The sequence below is a fragment of the Mauremys mutica genome, chromosome 20, assembly GCF_020497125.1.
Source record: "Mauremys mutica isolate MM-2020 ecotype Southern chromosome 20, ASM2049712v1, whole genome shotgun sequence".
NCBI classification, from domain to species: domain Eukaryota; kingdom Metazoa; phylum Chordata; order Testudines; family Geoemydidae; genus Mauremys; species Mauremys mutica.
This window is the reverse complement of record NC_059091.1, coordinates 17,331,820-17,353,266: the sequence shown is the minus strand read 5'-3', so window position 1 is coordinate 17,353,266 and position 21,447 is coordinate 17,331,820. Positions and strand designations below refer to the sequence as shown.

At 56.3% G+C, this 21,447-nt stretch overlaps 1 protein-coding gene across 1 annotated transcript in view; it reads right to left on the bottom strand.

Annotated features, from left to right (window-relative positions):
* Positions 1-10,317: 10,317 nt before the first annotated feature.
* Positions 10,318-21,447, bottom strand: part of LOC123353569 (syntaxin-binding protein 2-like) — a 50,337-nt gene continuing 39,207 nt past the window's right edge. Inside the window, exons 14-19 of the mRNA XM_044994765.1 lie at positions 21,159-21,297; positions 19,852-19,958; positions 19,259-19,348; positions 16,803-16,888; positions 16,164-16,321; positions 10,318-15,621 (exon numbers count right to left, since the gene is read on the bottom strand). Coding sequence (XP_044850700.1) covers positions 15,542-15,621; positions 16,164-16,321; positions 16,803-16,888; positions 19,259-19,348; positions 19,852-19,958; positions 21,159-21,297 — 660 coding nt within the window. The 3' untranslated portion in view covers positions 10,318-15,541. The remainder of the gene's footprint in view (positions 15,622-16,163; positions 16,322-16,802; positions 16,889-19,258; positions 19,349-19,851; positions 19,959-21,158; positions 21,298-21,447) is intronic.

Sequence of the window (21,447 nt, the reverse complement as noted above, 5' to 3'; positions counted from 1 at the left end):
AGTTTAGAGCAATGGGAGGCGGGAGCCATTTTGAAAGGGGGCAAAACTTACGCAACTTTGTGCCTGTTCTTCACTCAGGAGAATGCTAGTGACCCCGGTGTCACTGGCCTGGTGAGAATAGCCCAATATGATGATAATGTTGTGAGACTGGTTACTCTTGGGGAGGCAGCCTGCATGGGAACTGCACATCCAGGAGGCAGACAGGGGAGCGCAGGCCCGGGGGATTGTGGGAGACGAGAGATGGGTCAGGTGGGTGCTGGGGCGCAAGAGGGCGAGTTGGGTGAGTGGTGGCGCCCAGAAACACAAACACAACTAGTGCTGCTGGTTCTCCCCACCCCCATGTCAATTCCCTTGCTCAGTACACAGCTCATTGTGTAACTCTGTGCTGTGCGATTTCTTGGGGCCCTTGCACCACCCTCAGCCTATGGCGCAATTGGCCTCAGCTCCTGTAAGCTGCTCCCAAATAGTAACAGGGCTTGGGGGAACCGCTGATCTGCATGGGGAGCTGGAATCCTCACCCAGGGGAAGTCAGAGCCTCATATGGCACCAAAAGCAGGACATGAGGCTCTGCCTTAGGGCTAGGCACAAGGGGATCGACACTAAACTTGGAATCCCCACTCCCTACCAGGAATTTTTCAGGAAGTGATGTCACTGCTCCAGCCAATCAGGATGGGATTTCCCAGGGCCAAGTAGCACCATGCTGCTGTTCAGCATGTGCACACCTGGGCTGGAACTTGCTGGGGGCAGGGGGCAGTGGGCAGTGAGCATAGAGCTGATAAGTCCAGGCTACTCCTACCACCAGAGCTAATGGAGAATCCTTGTTAACAGTGTGGAGCATATGACCCATAGTCACCAGCTCTGCTTCCCTCCAGCAGAGGGCAGTGGTGACATAAACCTGGCAGCTCATTCCAATGCACTACTGATGGATGAACCTGCTTCCCAAGTCACGAATCAGGAATAGATCCCAGGAGTCCTATGTCCTACCCACTGGGCAACTCCACCAGCCCATGCCACAATGTGGCCTGCTTCTCCCAGAGGCAGGACTGTCCTGACACCAGGACTAGCAGACACACTGAGACCACGGAGAGCGATTTACGGGGTGTGTGAGGCACAAGGCTGGGACTGAAGGATTCCATCTGGATCAGGACTGCACCCGAAGCGCAGTCATGTCTGGGTTTGCTGTTCTGCTGTATCCCAGTCATAAGGCTGCCACCCGACGGGGAGGAAGTGTGTCCTAGAGCCTAGAGCACTGGGCTGGGACTCGAAGAGCTGGGTTCGAGTTCGGTTCTGCCAATAGGAAAGTCACGTCTCCTTCTGTGCCTCAGTTTCTCCATCTGTAAAATGGGGACAATGATACCAACCTCCTTTGTGAAGTGCTTTGAGATCTCATGGAAAGCGCTGTATGGATGCTAGGGACTAGCACTGCTTGCACCCAGGTTTCATTTGTTGACTGCACTGGAATCACTTCTGATTGACACCGGTGGGAAGCAGGAGGGAAGCAGGCCTGAGTCCTTGCCCCAGGGTGCTCACTATCCAAGGAGGTGCTCGGAGGACAGGATAGGACCTGGGGATGGGGTTCCAGGGAGAGGGCAGGAGTTGCCTCCTTGGCCTATGTTCGTGCAGCACCCACCACAAGGGGGTCCTGATCCATTGGCACCTAGGAACTCTAATAATACACCTAATAAATAATGTACAGCGCCTAATACAGCAGGGTTCTAGTCCATGACTTGGCCTCCAGCACGACCGTGATACAGCTAATAAACAATCGAGACCACACTAGGCCAGTTTGCCATGGAGATACAGATTCTGATCCAAAGAGCCCCAGAGGATCTGATTTCCCATCTCACCCCATCTTTTGCCCCAGGTGATGTCTTGAAATTCCCACCCTTTGCTTGGGTCATTTCTCTGCCTGGGCTGGAGAGAACCTCCCTTCCCACACCCACACATCTGCAGTGGTTTTCTCTCCTGCCCTGTTGCTTCACAGCTAGAGGTGGTGCTGGTCTGAATAGCAGACCCCAGGCACCTGGTCTCCCAGGATCAGCGTAGTCAGGAGAAGCTGCGATAGAGTCCTTTGCTCTTGGGCCCAGCAGCAGCGTCTCAGAAATGCAGCCCCATTGGCTTCGCCTGGCTGTGACGCCATCTGCGGTTACACAACAGGGCCCGTTGTTGAAATAAGATGCTCTGTTGTGTCATCCAGATCAGAGTTGGAGAGACAGCTCACGGAATGGTCGAACGTAGTCGCGGGACGGGGCCATGGAAATGAACGACATATATGTGAACCACATGGCTGTGGAGAGGTCGCCAGGCAGGAGGATGAAAAGAACCAGTCCCAAGCCAGCAGGGCATGGAGGTAAAAGCCAACTCAGACCCACACAGCATCCAAGCAGCGAGTTCCAATAGCTCGGAGCCTGTCCTGAGAGCACCCCATCCTCAATAACAGCCCTGTGGCCACTACAGCTCATGTGGAAGAGGAGGCAGCTGTCCTCAGACCACCAGCGAGCTGTCCACGGGCCACAGCATGGGAACCTCTGGCTTAGGCAGCTCTACAGAGTAGAACTGCAGCCAAACTGGGATCACTAGAAGGATTTGGGGTGGCTGATTTGAGCCAAGATTTAATTTCAACCCCAGAGGGGGCTGATCATAGCACAGTCCAGAAAGGCCGTACTATAGTACCCAGCCCGACAGCTGAGCTGATTGGAGCCAGTGTTACAGGGAAGTACAGAGGCCACAGCGGGCAGCGGTTTCTGCCAGTGGAGGGCAGCCGTGGCACAGAGACACCCGGCAGCTAGTGACTAGATCAAATCAGGATTTTGTTTACAACGTAGAAAAATTTCAGCAAAAACATTGATTTCTTTCATCACATTTTTTCTAATATTTTGAGGTTCTTCAGAAAATAAATATTTCCAATTAACATAAAACCCCAAAGCTTTTTTTATTTTTTCCACAAGTTTTGGATGAAAATTTTGTAATGGACCAAATAAAATTACACACACACGTTTATATAGAAAAATGTTCAATTTTCAACATTGCTAATGACAGCTCTTAAAGTAGCCAAAGGCTGAGTTTGTTTCAGTTTGAAATCATCTTTTTTTAAAAAAACCCTGTCGGTTTTGCAGCAGCAGAGTTTTCTGATGATGAAATGCCTGATTACGAAAATATATCCGTGATGACTGACAAGAAGAATCCCCAGGCTCCAGGAGAAATGCCTCCCTCATACCCAGGTAAGTCAGAACAGCATGGCACTGGCACCCACAGCCCCAGAAGTGGCTGCATTCTAATGCTAGGTGAAGGGTCTCAAAAATGCTTTCTACTGCTTATGCAGAAAGTGATCAGTTGTCCCCTGCTGAAATGCAGCCACTTCTGGGGTGGGATGTAGCAACTGTTTAACAGTTTCACAGTGGTGCTGCATGGAGATCACCCACACAGCACTGAAATGCAGCCACTTCTGAGGTGGGAGCAAAACAGCTGTTTAACAACAGTTCAGGATAGAAAGTGAAGAGGAATCCTGTCTCCAGGTGGAAGGATGAATTACTCCAGTAGACATATGGCCTGGATGCTGGGGTAAGGGGGCGTAAGCAGTAAAATGGGATGTCTGTCCACGGGGGTTGGGAGGAGGGAAGGACACCTTAGCCAAGCAACAACCCCCCTGCCTTCTCCATCCCACAGGGCTTGTCTGTACCAGTGGGAGAGGCTGTGCAAGGGTCTTGCTGGGGAGACATCAACCTGGAAAGCTGTGAGGGGCTGGTCCCTGGGCTCAGAGACAGCTGCTGTCAGTTACACCAGTCCAGCTAGCTGCAGGCAGTACCAACACTGGGGCAAACACAGCGTCCTTCCGAAATCGGCTGGGAGAGATGCTGGAATAAAGACTGTTCCCAGCTCTCTGGGATTAACATCCCTTCCTAGAAGCACCAGCCTCTTTGTGTGTGTGGGGGGGGGGGGGGGGGCGGTGGTGGGTCTTAGCTGCTCCTTGCCACATGGCCCCACACCCTGGCCAGGCCGGAAGCCAGAGCGGGGCCATGGTAAGAGCTGCCCAGGGAGCCTGGGCCATGTGGGGAGCCCCGGAGCCTCCACCTGCCCTGGGTGATGCACCCCAGGGGGCAGGGACATGGGCTAGGAGCTGTTCTCGGGCACCCTGCCCCCCCAGGCAGGTGGAGGGTCTGCGGCTCCCCCTAGCAGCCCAGGCTCTTACCGTGGCCTGGCTCTGGCTTCCAGCCTGGCCAGGGGGCAGGGCATTGAGGGGAAGAGGAGGAGCAGGGGGCACGGCCACAGTTCCCACACCGGTGGCCTCCCCACACTTCTACACAGGTTCCAGTGCTCCTGCGGGGGCCCCCAAATTGGCCGGGCCCTTGGGCACAGGCCCTATGGGCTGACGCGTTAATCCCCCACTGCGTACGGCACATCTATTAGCATGTACGGAACATACCCAGAACCTGCTCAAATGTAACAACAGCTGTTTTCCAGCCCCTACAGCTCCATCCACCCCCCAGCCGGCCAAAGGGAGAACCCGGGAGCAGAAACACATGCTGATGCTGTACCTCCTGATGGCCATTTGCTTTCTCATGTGGATTGTTCTCCTCTCGCTCACAGTTGTGAACGGTGAGTCTGCCCCCAGCAAGCCCTGGGCACCAAGCGGGTGGGGGATCACTTGTGAAAGGTTCAGAGAAGACACCAGGCCCTATGACCATTCGAGCTCTGGAACACCTGTCTGAGAGTGAGACACCATCTGTTTAGCTTATCAGAGAGAAAGTTAAGAGGTCACTAGGGATCTATGGGGAGGAGCTTCCACAGCACAGCCAGCTGTAAAGGAGCTACCACAAATTCAATATTAGTCAACAATGTGATGCTGTTGTGAAAAAGGCAAATGTCATTCTGGAGTGTTGTATGTGAGACACACAGGAGCTAATTGTTCTGCTCCACCCGGCACTGGGGAAACCTCAGCTGGAGTCCTGTGTCCAATTGTACGTGCCGCACCTTAAGAAAGATGTGAACAAATGGAGAGTCCAGAAGAAAGCAACATAATTGATCGGGGGGTTAGAAAACCTGCCTCTGAGGAGAGGTTGGAAGAATTGGGCATGTTTAGCCTAGAGGAGAGAAGGCTGGTGGGGTTGGAGGGCGGGGGACACACCTGATGACAGTCTATGGATCTGTAGCAGGTTGTTGCAATGAGGACAGGAATCAGTTGTTCTCTATGTCTCAGCCTTCAAGGAACTGGTGCAGTTTGCAGCAAGGGAGATTTAGGCTGGATATTAGTTAAGCTCTGGAACAGATGACTTAGGGAGTTGTGGAATCCCTGTCATTGGAGGTTTCTAAGAACAGGGTGGACAAACACCTATTGGGATGCTAGGTATATGTGCTCCTGTGAATCAGAGAGTGAATCTGTGAATCAGAGTGTAAAAATCAGGGGGTAAGCATGAGACCCATTGGGATAGGATTCTGGAGCTACAGAGATGAGGTGCAGGTGGCAGTTTTAACACAGATGGTTAGGGTGGGAGGAAAGCCCTCATCCCAGGCGGGCAAAGCCCCTTCCACTCATATACAGCTCAAAGACCCCTCTCTGCTGAGGGCCTGATCCATGGGAGTCTGTCCATTGGCATCACTGGGCTCTGGATTAGGCCCCAAGTCTGCCTGCATGTGATCCCAGCAGTTCAACAGAATGTGAGAGCTTCTGAGATAGAAACATACAGACTATGGGGTTTCCAGAGACCCCAAGTGAGATCAGGGTCCTCTTGTGCCAGGCCCTGCCCCAAACAGCTTATGATCTAAATAGGCAAAGGATGAGAAACTGAGGCAAAGAAAGGGGAAGTGACTTGCCCAAGGTCACCCAGCAAGTCAGTGGCAGAGGCAGGAATAGACCCCAGGTCTCCCGAAGCCAGTGCCCTACCCACTCAATAGTGCTGCTTCCCCGGCTTTATTGAGGAATAGCCTGTTAAACTATCTGTTCTCCATATTTCTAAAGACATCACAATTCAAAGTACTTTCCAAAATAATGGCTAAAGATATTAATTGATAATACCAGAATCAGACATTCAAACAAACAATCCACGGATCAGTTAAGGCTCTTGTATTAAAATGAAACATGTGTTTCTCTGCACTGGATATGACTGGTGTGTTTGTGTTTCTTATGTGGGCTGTGCTAGATAGATTGTGTCCTTGCTTGGAGGTGCTTGGGTTTTGTGAACCTAATGAGAGGTCAGTACATTAATGTCACTTAGTGACACTTACATGGTATTTTACAGAATTGTTTTCTGTTTTGGAATAGATGAGTACATGCACTGTGATGGCTAAATACATGTTCTAATACTGATGGATAGAAGGGGTTGTGTATGTATGTCGATGAACGGATAGACAGAAGGATGAGTATTTATGCTGATGAGTGAACAGATACAGGAGAATGTATACCAATGGATGGAGGATGGATGGATGCATATGAACGCCGATGGATGGATGGATGGATGTGATTGCACTCTTTAAATATATCAGAGGGATAAATACCAGGGAAGGAGAGGAATTATTTCAGCTCAGTGCTAATGTGGACACGAGGACAAACGGATATAAATTGTCAGTCAGGAAATTTAGGCTTGAAATTAGACGAAGGTTTCTAACCATCAGAGGAGTGCAATTCTGGAACAGCCTACCAAAGGAAACAGTGGGGGCGAAGGACCTCCATGACTTTAAGATTAAGCTAGATAAGTTTATGGAGGAGATGGTATGATAGGATAACGGGCTTAGTCAATAGGTCAATTAAGTGCCACACTGGTAATTAGTACAATGGGTCAATGATAGGATATTGTTATCCTTTTTCCAGAGGGTATGGCTGGAGAGTCTTGCCCGCATGCTCGGGGTTCAGCTGACCGCCATATTTGGGGTCGGGAAGGAATTTTCCTCCAGGGTAGATTGGCAGTGGCCCTGGAGGTTTTTCGCCTTCCTCCGAAGCATGGGGCAGGGGTCGCTTGCTTAAGGAGTGGGTGGATCGGCTTATGTGGCCTGCATCTTGCAGGAGGTCAGACTAGATGATCATAATGGTCCCTTCTGATCTTGAATTCTATGATTCTATGATTCTATGTGTATGGATGCTGATGGATGGACGTGAATGTATGTTGATAAGTGGATAGATGGAAGGCTGAGTATGTACACTGATGGGTGAATGGATAGAGAAGCATATAAGCTGATGGATGGAAAGATCATAGAATCATAACAGATTAGGGTTGGAAGAGACCTCAAGAGGTCATCTAGTCTAACCCCCTGCTCAAAGCAGGACCAACCCCAACTAAATCATCCCAGCCAGGGATGTGTATGCATATGGAAGGATGGAAGTTGGATGGATGTGTATGTATGTATGCTGAAGGATGGAGGATGTGTTGATGGACGTGTCTATATGCTGATGGATGGAAGTGTATGTATGCCACTGGTTGGACGGACGAATAGATGTGTGTGGATGCCGATGCGTATGTATGCATGCATAGAGAGAGCCTTCCGACCAGACAATCATCAACTCTCTCCACAATCAAAATGACACCTGTTTAACATTTTGTTGTTGTTGCTTTAAGACCAGAAGATGACTGGGGAATTAAAGAGGATAAACACATCCCTTTCCCACAGGATAAACCAAGGTACGTTTGGTTCCTGTCTTGACTGCAGAACCAGTATTTCTAGGTCAACAGACAGCACAAGAGGCTGGAGCATCATCCATCTCACACAGCCTCTAAGGAGCAGTCATGGAGTCCAGGGGCTTGGGCATTGCCAAGAGCATCTGAGCCATCGATGGCGTGGGCCTGGGGCACAGCTAATGGGCATTCTCCATAACCTCCTGTGGGGAGAGGGGGGTTCTGTGAGAATGAGGCCAGGAGAGTTATGCCCAGGTAGCCCCAGAATGTGGGGTAGTGGGTAGGGTGGGGGGGGGGAATTTCCATCAACACTTTTTTCTAACAGAAAATTGGGCTTTTGACTAAAGTCATTTTTGCAGAATGTATCTGCCTCCTGCAAAGATTTCTGATTTTTCATTAAAAAAAAAAAAGCAAAACACTTTTTTGGCCAAAACTGAATTTTTTGTACATTTTTGGGTAGTTTTCAGCTGCAACATTTCAGCTGCTGAAAACCAAAAAGTTGTAGATTTTCTGAAAAAATGTGAAAATTTTGGCAGATATGATTTTCCCCTCTCATCATTTTCATTGAAATTTTCCATGGAATGCCCTGCCCCCATTCTGTGGCCAGTGTTCATAGCTGGGGACCTGTGGGGCTAGGAATCCTTGCGATCTGAATGACAGTAGTGCCTAGAAGCTCCAGCCATGGACCATGACCTCGTTGTGCTGGGTGCTGTACATTATGTATTAGGTGTATTAAAGTAATGTCTGGGAGTCCCACTCATGACCCAGGACCCTGCTGTGCTAGGCGCTGTACAAACCAAATACCAAGAGGGTCCCTGACCCAAAGAGCTGACACTCTAAGTAGATGGAAGTGATTGGGGAGGGGGTGCTCATACAGAAATCTCCTTGCTGTGCTGGGATCAGATGTCTCTTCCTTATGTCTTCAGTGTCTAAGGAGGTGAAAGAAGCCCAGGTACAGCTAGGAAAGGCACTGACAAAACAGAAGGCAGCGGAGGCAGGTAAGAACAGCTACGGAGGTGTTTCCTGGCTTTCGCCCCTCCTGGCCATTGGGCTGCACCTTGGTAGGGGGAGCGAGTCGGGGGCAGGTGGGTGCTTCTAGGATGGGGGTTGAGGGTCTCTAGGGCCAGGAGTCTTACCTCCTATCCCATCACCCTACAGCTGCTGAGCCTGCCTCAGCATAGCACATCCTCCCCATGCAAACTGCCTCTCAGGTGCCATTTCCCAGCCACCCAGACTGGGCGAGTCTGCTCCCCGGCTGGAGGCTGAGGGTGGGCGCAGAGCACAGGCAAGGCTAGCAGAGGGTGGTGTAGCCCAGGCAGGCAGCAGGAGATGGGGGGGATGTTTCCAGGGGCTCCACAAACCTGATGCGGGGCTTGGGCAGATGGCAACAATACCAGAGTTCATTTCAGCCCCAAAAGACTAATCCTTAGCAAGCAGGGAAACTGAGGCACAGGGCAATTGAATTGATCCTCCCGGGATCAATGGCAGAGGTGAGAATAGGCCCCAGGCATCCTGCCCCACAGCTCCTTCTCCAGTCACTGCCCAGCTGTGCAGGAACATAGCACAATAGTCCTCTGTGAGGAATGGGTGAGATTCGCCATGCTCAGCACTGCTGGCCAAGGTAACTCCGCTTCTCACAGATCCTAAACACCCGCCTCTGTACAGGGGTGGGGCCCTTCATCTGTCCCCATCCCTGCTCACCAGCTGCTCAGAGCCCCCCGTCATGGGCCAGGCCTCTCTTGTGGATGGATTTGCTGTGATGGGCCCTTCCCAATCCCCCACACGGAGGGATCTGGGTCAGTTCAAAGGACGGAGGCACAAGGTGGCGAGAGGAGGGGCGATAAGAGGGCTCAGGCGGAGGTGAGCTTGGCTGCCATGGGAGGGGATGGAGAACTGGCTCCTACTCACTGGGCCTGGCTGAGCAGGGATGTTTTTGTCTCGTTTCCAGCCTCAACGACCAAGGCTCCAAGCTCCTGAGGAGCTCTAAGGGGGAGCAGCCCGCCTGAGCGCTGGACTGGGGACCGTGCACTGTGGGTCCCCCTTCTCCACAGCCCACTCAGCCCTTGGTCTTTCTGCCAGATGGTGTTTGTGTGGCTTGCAGGGAGCTAAGCCGAGACCCTCCCGTGCATTCCCACCGAGCAGCCACCGGGTGGCTAACAACCCTTTGCTGCAACAAGCCCACATTAGCTTTGAAGTGCTCACCTGCTGTAGAAACGAAAGGCTCCAGTCCTCTCTCTTGGCACCACTGTCCGATAGAGACACAAAGAGCAACCCACGTTCCGATCTGAGGTGTGAATCTAGCGTGGCTTCACTCGGGATCTACCCAGGACTGGCTGAGAGCTGGCGTGCAGCTATCACCAGCGTGCGCGTGGAACAACTGACGCTCTCAGACAGGTTGGACAGATGGAGCGAGTAGAATTGGCCCCCTGTATATTTTTCTAACACCCAGGGGTGGGATTTTCAAGTGCCTACAGGTAACATTTTCAAAAGCACTTAAGTGACTTAAGAGTAGAGCCGTGTGAATAACAGGTTTCTCAGTTCGCTGCCAATCCCAAAAACCGGGGGGTGGGGAAATAGTTTCAGGTTGAACCCAAAATGAAATTTTCCAGATTCATAGGTAAAGCAAAGTTTTTATAAAATTGTGTTGGGCTCAATTGAAAAATACTTTTCAAGTCACTGAAATTTTCAAAAAAAAGTAAAAAAAAACCCCTTATTTCATTTGGTTTGTTTTTATTTCAAGCATTTTTTAATATTTTTGATTTTTTTCAAATTAAATTAGAGAGACTTTCAAAGCAAAAACTAGTTTGGAACCAAAATGTCAAATTCTTTCCATTTCTTTTGGAGGCTTTTTTCCCCAACTGAAACAATTCAGAGAAATCGACATGAATTTGAGGAATGTTTCTGTGATGCCAAATCCACATTTTTCTCTGAAAAACGATTTTGAATGAAAAATTTCCTCCAGCTCTTCTTAGGAACCCAAGTGTCTGAAAATCAGCAAGTCCCCCTGACTTTCAAAGATGCTTGGACTCCTAAGGGCCAGATTCTCAGAGGCTCCTAACTCCCAAGGATTCCAATGGGAATGAGGTACCTAATTCCCTTTGAGGATCTGGGCCCGTAGCTCATGCTCATGTTCCCACTGCCAGCGCTCAGTCAACAAGAGCTCCCTGCTATGCCAGCTGCTTCCAGGCCTCACCGTGCATTTCACCCCCCATCCGGGACTCTCATCTATTGCACGTCTGCTTTGCTGCATCTCTGAGGAGGGACCAGGAATCCTCAGCAGTGTGGCTGATGAGATCTGCTCTCTTTATAACCTCTCTTAACCCCACCCCTCATTTAACTGCTGGCCAACCAGCCACTGGGAAAAAATCCTCATTAAAGAGAAAAGATTTGTGGCTCATCTCATTCCTTGGTGGCTCATACATTTACTTAGATTGGATGCTGTCTGGAGAAGGGCCCAAAGAGAAGAGTGAAGGCACTGAGCACCTGAACTACAATTCCCAGGAGACATTGTGGTACCTAGTGCAGAGTCTACTCCCCAAATTCCCAGTCTGTGTCTCCACTCCATTCCCCACATCCTGTCCTGGGCAGCAGTGGAAGGTTGAATCACTCCCCTAGCTCTGCGCAGTTTGTCTCTTGGATCTGGGCTTCATTAGCTGGGCCCATCTCTGGTAGGAACTTTATCAACATTTCCTGGAGTCTACCTGTTCTTGGTAGCCCCTCCAGATCCCCAACACAACTCCACCTTCGTAACAACCCCTTGCAAATCAGTTATCAATGGCCCATGACTTCAGCCAGGCTAGATGCAATGGCAATAAAAAAGCCATGTATTTCCTAGCAAAAATCTTGCCTCCTTAACAGAATCACCAGCCCCAAACCTTGAAAAATTACGAGTCCAGCCCGTGCAAAATCAGGAGATTGGCTGAAAAGTCATGACAAAAAAAAAGAGATATGCACTGGATTCTGTTTCTTTACTTTCTGGATTCTGAGCCTTGCCGGGTCACATTTTCCAGCTTTTCTGTGCGAGGGCAGAAAACATACTTTTAAAAAAAAGAAGAAAGCCAAGATTGTCCTGTAATCCTATGACCCCTGGAGCTGGTACTTTAACATCAAACAGCACGCGACTTGTGACAAAATTGTAACACTGGGAGTGCTTTGGATCGGGAATTGCAGCTTGGGCCCAACTCCAGCAGAAACAAGTCCTGAGGGTGTTCCCTGGCTATTTCCTAGAGACTCCGCTGCTGCTGGACACCCTCCTGGATCCCCAACCTAATGACACCTCCCTGATGCTATGCACCATACCCTTCCGAACAGTCAGCCCAGGACCTGGGACAATCCAGTCCTATTAGCATTTAGTATTATTTCTTAGGTGTATTACAAAGATGGGCACTACATTAGCCTTTTTCCAGTCATCCGGGACCTCCCCCGATCGCTGTGAATTTTCAAAGAGAATGGCCAATGGCTCTGCAATCACATCCACCAACTGAAGCAACAGGGCAGGAGAGGAAACCACTGCAGATGCGTGGATGTGGGTAGGGAGTTTCTCTTCAGCCCAGGTAGAGAAATGACCCAAGCAAAGGGTGGGAATTTCAAAACATCAGCTGGGGGAAAAGATGGGGTGAGATGGGAAATAGGATCCTCTGGGGCAATTCGGGTCAGAATCTGTATCTCCATGGCAAACTGGGCCAGTGTGGTCTTGATCGTTTATTAGGTGTAGCACGGTAGGACCCCACTGGCAGCTCATTCCAACCCCCTGTTGCTGGATGAACCTTGTCTCCTTTCATCCTCCAATGGGGGGGAGGGGCTGGAGAAACTGCCACTGCACCCCCAGGTGCTGGCACAGGCTAGAGGATGCCAGAGAGGAGGCCTGGCCTGGCTGGCGGGACGAGCCTACAGCAGCTGCTCACACAATGCAGGTGCCACACAGGACCAGGTCCCAAAGTGCTGGGGGCCAGCAGCAGCCGGGGTGGCGGGACCCTGGGGCAGCTCTAGGCACAGGAGGACGGAGGAGGTGCGGGTTGGGGCAAAGGCCAGACCCTAAAGGGGGAGCAAGGAGGCAGGTGTTCTGTCCCAGATCTGAGTGGGAAGTAGGGTGACCAGATAGCAAGTGTAAAAAATCGGGACACTTTTTTTTTTTCCAGGGCCGGGGGAGGGGAATAATTGCCTTTATACGACAAAGCCTCTAATATTGGGACCTTTGGTCACCCTAAGCCCAGGGCTCCCTAACACAGCTCAGCTGACTCAAGTCCCACTAACCCTGCACTTAAACTGCAGGGCAGACTCACCCAAAGTGGCCACTGACTCTCCCACCTGGCTTTATAACCACCCCCACCCCTGCTGCAGGAGATAGTTGCGGGGGCACATAGGAAACTGTCCCACATCGTGACACCACACGCCCCTGCTCGCTGCTGCGGATCCCTTGGTGCCCTCCCTCCTCCGGCCGCTGCAGGCTGCAATCCCCAGCCAAACACCCTCGTTGGGTCACGGCTGCTGGCGGGCAGTGGCCCAGGTGGGCTGGCCGTGTGGGGGTGGCGTGGCGGGGGCCGGGTTGCTATTTACCCCGCTGGACGGCACAGCACCCAGCACTGAACAGAGCCCGCGCACCGCAGGGAGCCGTCCGTACGGTGAGTGGGGAGCGGAGCTATGCGGTCTGCGGGACGGGGCAGTGCCGGGCTCCCCTCCAGCCACCTGGAGCCAGGAGATGGCGGCTCCAACAGTGGTGCTGCGCCGCCACTTTGGGGCAGGCTTCTCCCCCAGCTCACAGCCGCGCCAGCTCACTGCACTTCCCAGGATGACGGGAGCCCGGGACGGCGCTCTCCGGCTCTCTGCGCTGTGCATGGCGCCCCAACCCTAAGAGCCAGAGGGACCTGCTGGGGGACGAGGTGGGGAGTCCCAGCGGTGCTTACCTGGGGCGGCTCCACGGAAGCATCCTGCAGGTCCCTCTGGCTCCTAGGGTCGGGTTGGGTCAGGTCGGGTGGATGGGGTGGAGCAGAGGGCTCTCCGCCTGCTGCCAGCACTTGCGAGCCCCACCCCCACAGCTCTGATTGGGCAGGAGGGAACCGGTGCAGCATGCAGAGACGCCCTCTGCCTCTGTGCCTAGGGGCCGCCAGCACTGCAGGCTCCGGGAAGCACCACCACGCCAGCCCCGGGACTTTGGCGGTGACTCATGGTGAGCGGTCCCCAATATTGGGACAAAGGGCGTCCCGACCAATGTGCGGTCAGGACACTGGACAAATGTGTTAAAATCAGGACTGTCCCGATAATATCGTCTGGTCACCCTAGTGGGGAGCGGGGGCTAGTGGTTAGAGCAGGGGCTGGGAGTCAGTGGGCTGGGTGGGTACGGTTCCCTGTGGGGGTGAGGTTAGACTCCAGCCTAAGGGCTGGGCCCTGGTGCTCACTCAGTGCCTGCCCCAACCCCAGACTTGATGGGGACCCTATAGCTGGCTTAGGGGGACTCCTGAGGCTCCCTCTGGCACACAGACCAGCGAGGCAGAACGAGGGAGTAGGGGCAGTGAGACACGGGGAACTGTGTCGGTTCTGGGGCACGGCTGGGTGAGCCTGCACTGCACCAGGAGGAGGCAGCCGCAGGCCAGAGCAGAGCTGCCCCCAGGCCCTGGTCCAACAGTGAAAGGAGCAGCCACTACCCGACCCTCCTTGGGGGGAGGCCAGTGCTGGCCAGGTGACTCAGAGCCAGGATGCCTGGAACCTGCAGCAGGATCTGAGCAGGAAGCTGGGAAGATCCCAGGGCACCCCAGGCCCTCAGCCATACACTCTGCCCTATCCCCTCCCTTCCCCCGCATGAGACCTTGGCCAGCCTTTGGCATTGCACTTTATTGGCCCAGGCACATGCCCAGCAGGGAAGTAGCCTGGGGGCAGGGCCAGCAGGGAAAATACCCACACCCCCCTTTACCGCCCTGGGCGGTCACTCCTGGTAAATGAGGTCACCACTTTTACCTGGGGTCACTCCTGCCAGCACTTGCCCCAGCACAGCCCTGCTGGCGGGCAAGAGGGAGGGGACCTCTAGGGCCCGTGGGATGCAGGGGGTGAGGCTTGGCTCAGGGCTTGATCAGAGCCAAGGGGGATGGAGCTGAGTGTCCCAGATGGAGCTGGGGCTCCAGGTACCCGGGGGGGCTCTGATACCCAGGGAAAGGCACTGGGGAGGTGTCTGCCCCTGGGCAGGGGCATTTGATCCAGGCCCAGCAGGGCAGCGAGCCCAGACTGCATCTTGCGGGGCTGTAGGTGCAGCCCGGCTCTGCCCCTCCTATGCAGTCCTGGCACCACCCCCAGTTACTGAGGTGTCCAGGGTAGCCCCTCTCCAGGTGATGGCCCCAGCTGGCTGCAACTCCTACTATGGCCCCTCCCCCTTCTGGAGCCGAGGTCCCCACTGGGGGACGGGGCCGAGAGGCCAGGGTGCCAGGCTGTGGTGGGAGGGGTGCAGGGAGCCAGGGCAGGGCCAGCACCCCAAGGTGGTGAAGAGGGGGTTCTCTTTAACCCTTTGCAGACTGGACAGACTCAGCCTGAGGCTCAGTGGCTGGATTACATTCCCCCCAAAGCCAGACACTGGTAGCATCCTCTGTGCGCCCCCCCACTGCTTGCAGCTGTGGGAGGGGCTGTGCTTTGGGTCCCAGGCAGGGTAGGTAGGAATGGCTGAGGCTAGAAGATAACAGAGCCTGACTCTCTCCCCCTCCCCCGCCCCGAGGGCAGGGTGGCCACAGGGCACAGAGGGTGGCAGCCCTAGGACCCTGTGCCACCAGGAGGGAGCCTGGCCTGCCCCCTGGCCTAACAGCCAAGCAGCCTGGGGGTCCCTTTCCCCCCACCCCCTCAAGAACCAACACTACTGCCAGGAGTACGGAAGGAAGGTGCCTTGTTGAGAAGAGCAGGTGGAGCTGGGGGCAGCGAGCTGGGGGGGGGGCAGAGTCTCTGGGGGGAAGGGGCTGCTTCTAGGCCTCCACGGGGGCTGCCTGGTCGAGGGCTTGGACGTCATCCAGGAAGCGCTTGGGGGTCAGGATGTGACTGGAACCTGGGGAGGAGAGAGGTGGTTGGCAGCGGTGGGCACAGTGGGGTGGGCATGAGGCTGGCATCACCATCTCCCCCCTCCTTGCAGCTGGACCCTGCTCTAGTGCGGGGGGAGAGGGGCTGTCTCCTGCCCCCCATGTCCTGGCACCGCATCCCTTGTGCTGCTGTACCCTGCACATCCAGGCAAGAATCCACCCGCTGACAGCGTTCCTCACCCTTGGGTCTCAGAGAAGTGTGTGCAGGGGGTGAGCGATATCCCTATGGGTGTTATTGGGGGTGTCTGACTGGACCCCCCCCCCCAACACATGGTCCCTGGGCAAGGAGGGGCCTGGGGAGCCAGGGGCTAGGAGATCAGGTGGCTAGATACAGGCCATATGGGGCAAGCACATCTGTTCCCAGGCCCCCGGGTGCAGGAGGACAGAGGGTGGCATGGGCGCCCTGTGGGTGCTGGGCAGGAACTTCTAGGATCTCCCCCTCCCAGGGGGTCCCGACTGTCCCTGACCTGGGCATTCCAGCCGTCCTCCCCCCAGGACTCGTCCCACTCACCGATCACCACCTCCCACTTGCCCTCGGTGGCCTGGGTCACTTCGTAGGCGCAGCGCATCTCAGACATGGACACCCCACCCAGCACGTAGACGATGAGGCGCGGGCCTGTCCGGTACTCGGCCGCTGGCTTGTTCTTGTGCCAATGCCCGAAGCGGGCGCTGGGGGGGAGAGAGGGGCAGTGTGGATACCAGGGGCTCACTGAGGGAATGCCAGGCGGAGGGGTGGGCACTGCCCGAAGCAGGCGCTGGGGGGAGAGAGGGGCAGTGTGGAGACCAGGGGCTCACTGAGGGAATGCCAGGCGGAGGGGCAGGACCCCGAGGAGGCTGGGGGGCAGGCCCTGCCCAAGGCAGTGGGACAGGAGCCCCAAAGCAGGCAAGAGGGAGTAGGGGAGGGCGGCACCTGCCCTGGGCTGGGGGTGCTGTCTAAAGCTCGGCCAGTCCCTTTACTCCATCCTGGGCCCTGGTGTGTTGAGGGGCTGCTGGGGGGCGGGAGACATGGTGGGGTCCAGGGCTCCAGGCTCTTGGGCACCCCCTCCCCTGTAGAGGGCAGGGTCCTGGCCACGCACAGAGGCTCCTACACCCTTGGGGGGGGGGGGTGTCAGGGCTCTGCCCCCCTCAGCCCAGCCAGGCTCAGCCTTACCTGACAACAGCCTGGGGGCTGGCGGCAGGGACCGGGTCCGACACGAAGGGCCACAGCTTCTTGTCCAATTTGTCCTCAATGGTGTCCTGGGGGTGGTGGGGAACAGGTCAGCAGGGGCTAAGCAGCAGACACCTCAGACCTGAGGGCCAGGCTGGGCCCCATTGGGGGGAGGGGCTGGGTCAACTCCTGGCTGAATGATTGACAGTCCCTGGGGGGAGCAGTCCCTGGGGGGAGCCCCCTTTCCAGGGTGGGGCATGGGGAGCCAGCAAAGACCACGCTGACCTCTCCCGTGATGCCCCTCCCATCTCCCCATATCCCCATCAGCTGCTCAGTGCCCTGCTGTGAACTCCCCACTCATCCACCGTTTGGGGGAGGGCAGAGACCTCCTGCAGCTGGATCCAGGGCCCTGCACTGGGGGGGGGGGGGTGAGGGGAGGCAGGGAGGTGCCCTCAGTGCCCCATTCCTGCTGCGGGCAGATCCAGGCCCTGCCTCTTGCCCCATGAGGTGTGTCCCAGCCACGCAGGGGGCCCAGGCTATGATACATTCTAATGCCACGTAATAGGGGCTTTTACGTTAATCCGCTGCGTTGACTTGTACATGGAAGCTTAAGGCCTGATGAGCTGTGCTGGCGCAGGGAGGGGGCCCTGATTGGATTAGGCACGGGATTGAGGCTACCGCAACTGCTTGCCCCAAAATCCCACCGTAGGAACCATCACAGCACTGGAGCCCCTCGCCTGTGATCTGCCGGGGGGGCTGGGGGGGCAGGGTGTGTGTCGTCCTGGAGGAGTCCCAAGCCAGTAGGTTGAAGGCAACCAAGTTTTCCTCCTCCCTCCCTCCCGCCACCTCGAGGAGTGCCCCACAGGTTAGGATGATGAGGGGCTCAGGCCCCAGCAAGCATTGGGAGAAGGAGCGACCATGTCACCTCACATGGGCTAAGCAGGTTTGGGCCCAGGTAGTGCTTGGATGGGAGACGTCTAAGGAAAAGCCACTGGGGGGGTGCTAGTGAGTCAGCAGAGGGTGCTCTGTGACCCCAGTATGGCGCTAGGGGGCTCCGTACTGCAGGGAGTGGGCGGGGGTGCTCAGCAGGGGACACTCTCCCCCAGCAGTCAGTGTCGGCCCCAGTGCAGCGCTAGGGGGCGCTGTACTGCAGGGAGCGGGGGGGCTCTGCAGGGGGGGCTCTCCCCAGACAGTCAGTGACCAGTACTGTGCTGCAGGAGTTTGTCCTTCAGATGAATGTCACAAAGCTGCTCCTCACTGGAGGTTAGGCCAAGGACCTTGTCAGCCATTGGTGACGACCCTGGCGCTCCAGTCAAATTCATGCCAGCGATGAGTGTGCTGCCTAGATCCCTTGCACTTCCAGGCTCACACACTGATCACCACCTGCCCTAGACTCCCGGGCAGTGCTGCTGTGCGGCTGTTAACAGCTGCCTGCCACTCCTCAGGAAGAATTCAGCCCCGGTGAGGGACCCCTGTATAAACCGCCCGTGCCCCACCCCAGAGGTGGCAGCATCTCAGCATCGGACAAGACAACTCCTCTGTACTCATGCCTATGATTTAAGACCCCAAAGGATGGCAGCAGGAGAGGATTCTGATAAGTCCCTCACATGGCTAGAGCCCTCTAAGGATACAAAGATGGATGTGGATGTGCGATCTGCTAGCCATCTTTTACCTGTATCCACATCGTCACCCTCCGCTAGGGTGACCAGATGCCTTGATTTTATAGGGACAGTCCCGATTTTTGGGTCTCTCTCTTATATAGGCTCCTATTACCCCCCACCCCCATCCCGATTTTTCACATTTGCTGTCTGGTCACCCTACCCTTAGCAGCAAGCCCTCACAAGGGCTAGCCGGGGGAGGGGGGGAGGGGGGGGGACTTGCAGGGAAGAGGCAGCGCGAGGGTGGGGACTGTGGGTAAGGGGCAGCGCGAGAGCAGGGTCTCGAGGGGAAGGGGCAGCGTGGAGGGGGTGGGGGTTGGAGGAAGGGGTGTCTCATCACGTGCTGCTCCTGGGGGGGTCATGAGCAGCGACGACACATGGCAGCAGCAGAGCGTGTTGCATCACAGTGGGGTGGAGGGGCGGGGCGCTGGGGCCCCGCCCGCCCCAATCCCAAATCCTGCTGCCCAGGAGCTGGCGGGGACGCTGGTGCTGCTCGAGCTGCTGGACAGGAAGCAGTGTGGCGAGGCGAGTGGGTGCTGGACAGCCCCGACTCGGACCTGTCGCCCAGCCACTGGCCCTGAGCGTGCTGTGTCCCCCGGGCTGCCTGAGCCGGATGCCACAGGCCAGGCGCTGCTGGGGAGTAGAGCCCTGTACAGTTGTATCCACAGCCGATCCACTATCTGCAGAAACAGATTTGCGGGGCTCTACACATGGCTGACCCCAAACCAACCCCTCCCCCTTGGGCCCAGCCTGCCAGGTGTGACCCCCACCCCCAAGGCCAGGAAGCAGATGGCCGGGTACCTCCATGACGTCCTTCAGCATGGGGGTCCAGCGGGAGAGCTGGTAGGTGGACTCCAGCCGCACCTTCCTCTCGGGTCGCAGCTGCCCGCTCTGGAGGAGGAAGAGAGAGGGGGTGAGAGGCAGCAGGCAGGGAGTGCGGGGTGGGAATGGGGGCAGACAGGGAGAGCGCGGCCTACCTGAGTCGCTCCAGCCGGGCTGGCAGGGGAGAGGCAGAGAAAAGAACAGAATGGATCACTGAGCAAGAAAGAAAGAGAGAGAGAGAGAGGGGAGGGGAGAGAGACTGATGGGAGAACAGAGCCGCCTCCCTCCCTTCACCGCAGACACTCAGGCTGGCCTGGGCCACCAGCTCCAGCTCCAGCTCCAGCCCCCTGGCGATCTGAGGAGCAGAAGAGGTCACCCCAGATGAGGAGTATCTGGGGAGTCACCCCCATATGAGGAGGGTGTCACCACTGTACAGGGGCAGAGGCCACCTCTGTGTTGGGAGTAGGTCACTGCCATAGGGGGACCCCCAGGATGGCCTGGGCTCCCCTGTGCAGCACAGATCTGCCCCCTGGCATGGGTACAGCTGCTGGCCTCTGGCCCAAGTCCCTTACACCAGGCGTGAGGGAGGTGCCCAGGAGCTGCATGTTGTGGATGATGTTGCTCTGCTGCTGGATGTTGGCATGCTGGATCAGCTTGGTGAGGTTCTCCTCACCCACACCTGCATGGGGAGAGACAGGTCAGCGCTAGCACCTCTGGGATGCACCCACAGCCCAGGCACATTCAGTGCGTGGCCCCAGGAGTCCTAGTTCCCCAACCAAATCCTGAGATCCTGCTCTTCCCACTCCTCCCAGAGCTGGGGGTAGAACCCAGGAGTCCTGGCTCCCAGCACCACCCGCTCTAGTGCACTGGACCCCACGTAGTTAATGATCGAATTCAGGTTCTTGCTGCTCCTCCCTCCACAGGTTCTCTCGGGCGCTGGGGGCAGGGGTCTCTCTAGCTCCCCCTGGCAGTGCAGTGGGAGCCCCCCTCCCCCGATCTGAGCTCCCACTTCTGCGGCCAGTCAGGTGCAGTGTCAGAGCCGAGGCCTGGCTCTTTAAGGCTGTGAGGCCTTGAGCTGGAGAGAGGGTAAACCTGGAAACCATTTACTGCTGCTTAGTGCAGAGGGGGAGGCCTGGTAACTCCACAGCGCCCCCCTGGCCAGGAAACTGGGCAGCCAGAGGAGCCACATGAGGGCACCTGGCCTGGGCAATGGGCACAGGGGCAGTGCCTGAGCAGGGTTACAGGAAGGGCCCCGGAGCAGGGCCCTGCCCCACCGAGCCAGCATGGGGCAGGAACCGATGGGGGACGAGGGACTGTGCCAATGTCAGGGTCAGGGAGGTTCCCCAGGCCCTGGTGAGCTGGGGGAAGGGGCTGGATGCAGCAAGAAGCAGGGAGCTGGTCCAGGGAGGACACAAGGGGTGGGCAGGGAACTGGTCGCAGGGGGCTCAGAGGCAGAACATGGCATCTGAACAGCCTGCAGGAAGGAAGGGATGTTCCCCCTCCCTGCAGAGAACGGGCCAGGGGGGGCTGCTCTGGGTGTGTGTCTCCATTTCCCCTCCCTGCAGAGAACGGGCTGGCGGGAGAGTGGAGGGCGGACACTGCTGGGAAGGCAGCAGCGGGGAGCAAAGGCCGCCAGGTCCGACCCCAGGGGGCAGTGCAGAGCGTGGGCGCGGTGCACTGGCTGGTTCATAGGCACCGAGAGGTGGGCAGAGGGGAGACAGGGCCGTAGAGCCAGGCTGGACACAGGCCCTGGGAGCAGCTGGCCGGGAGGCGCCCTGCATGGCTGGGGAGCGTGCCGGTCTGAGCAGTGCTATTCCCCCCAGCCCCACAGGCCTGGGCACCGCCTCCAGGGGCGCCCCCTGCAGGCCTGTGGTGTTACCGTTCTTCAGGAAGATGTAGAGCAGGATGATACGGATCTTGTCGTAGGCCTGCACACTGGGGTCCAGCAGGACGGGCACGATGATCTTCATGGGGTCCTTGATCTTCTCCCCGTCCACGTCCATCCCCATGGCCAGGTCCTAGGGGGCGAGGGGGGCGCACACACAAGGCCCAGGTCAGGCCACTCCGCTTCCTCCCGCTCCCGCAGCAGGATGGGAGACGCGACAGCCCCACGACCCACAGCTCATCTACCCCCTGTGCCAGGGCCCCATCTTCCCTGGGGTCAGCTC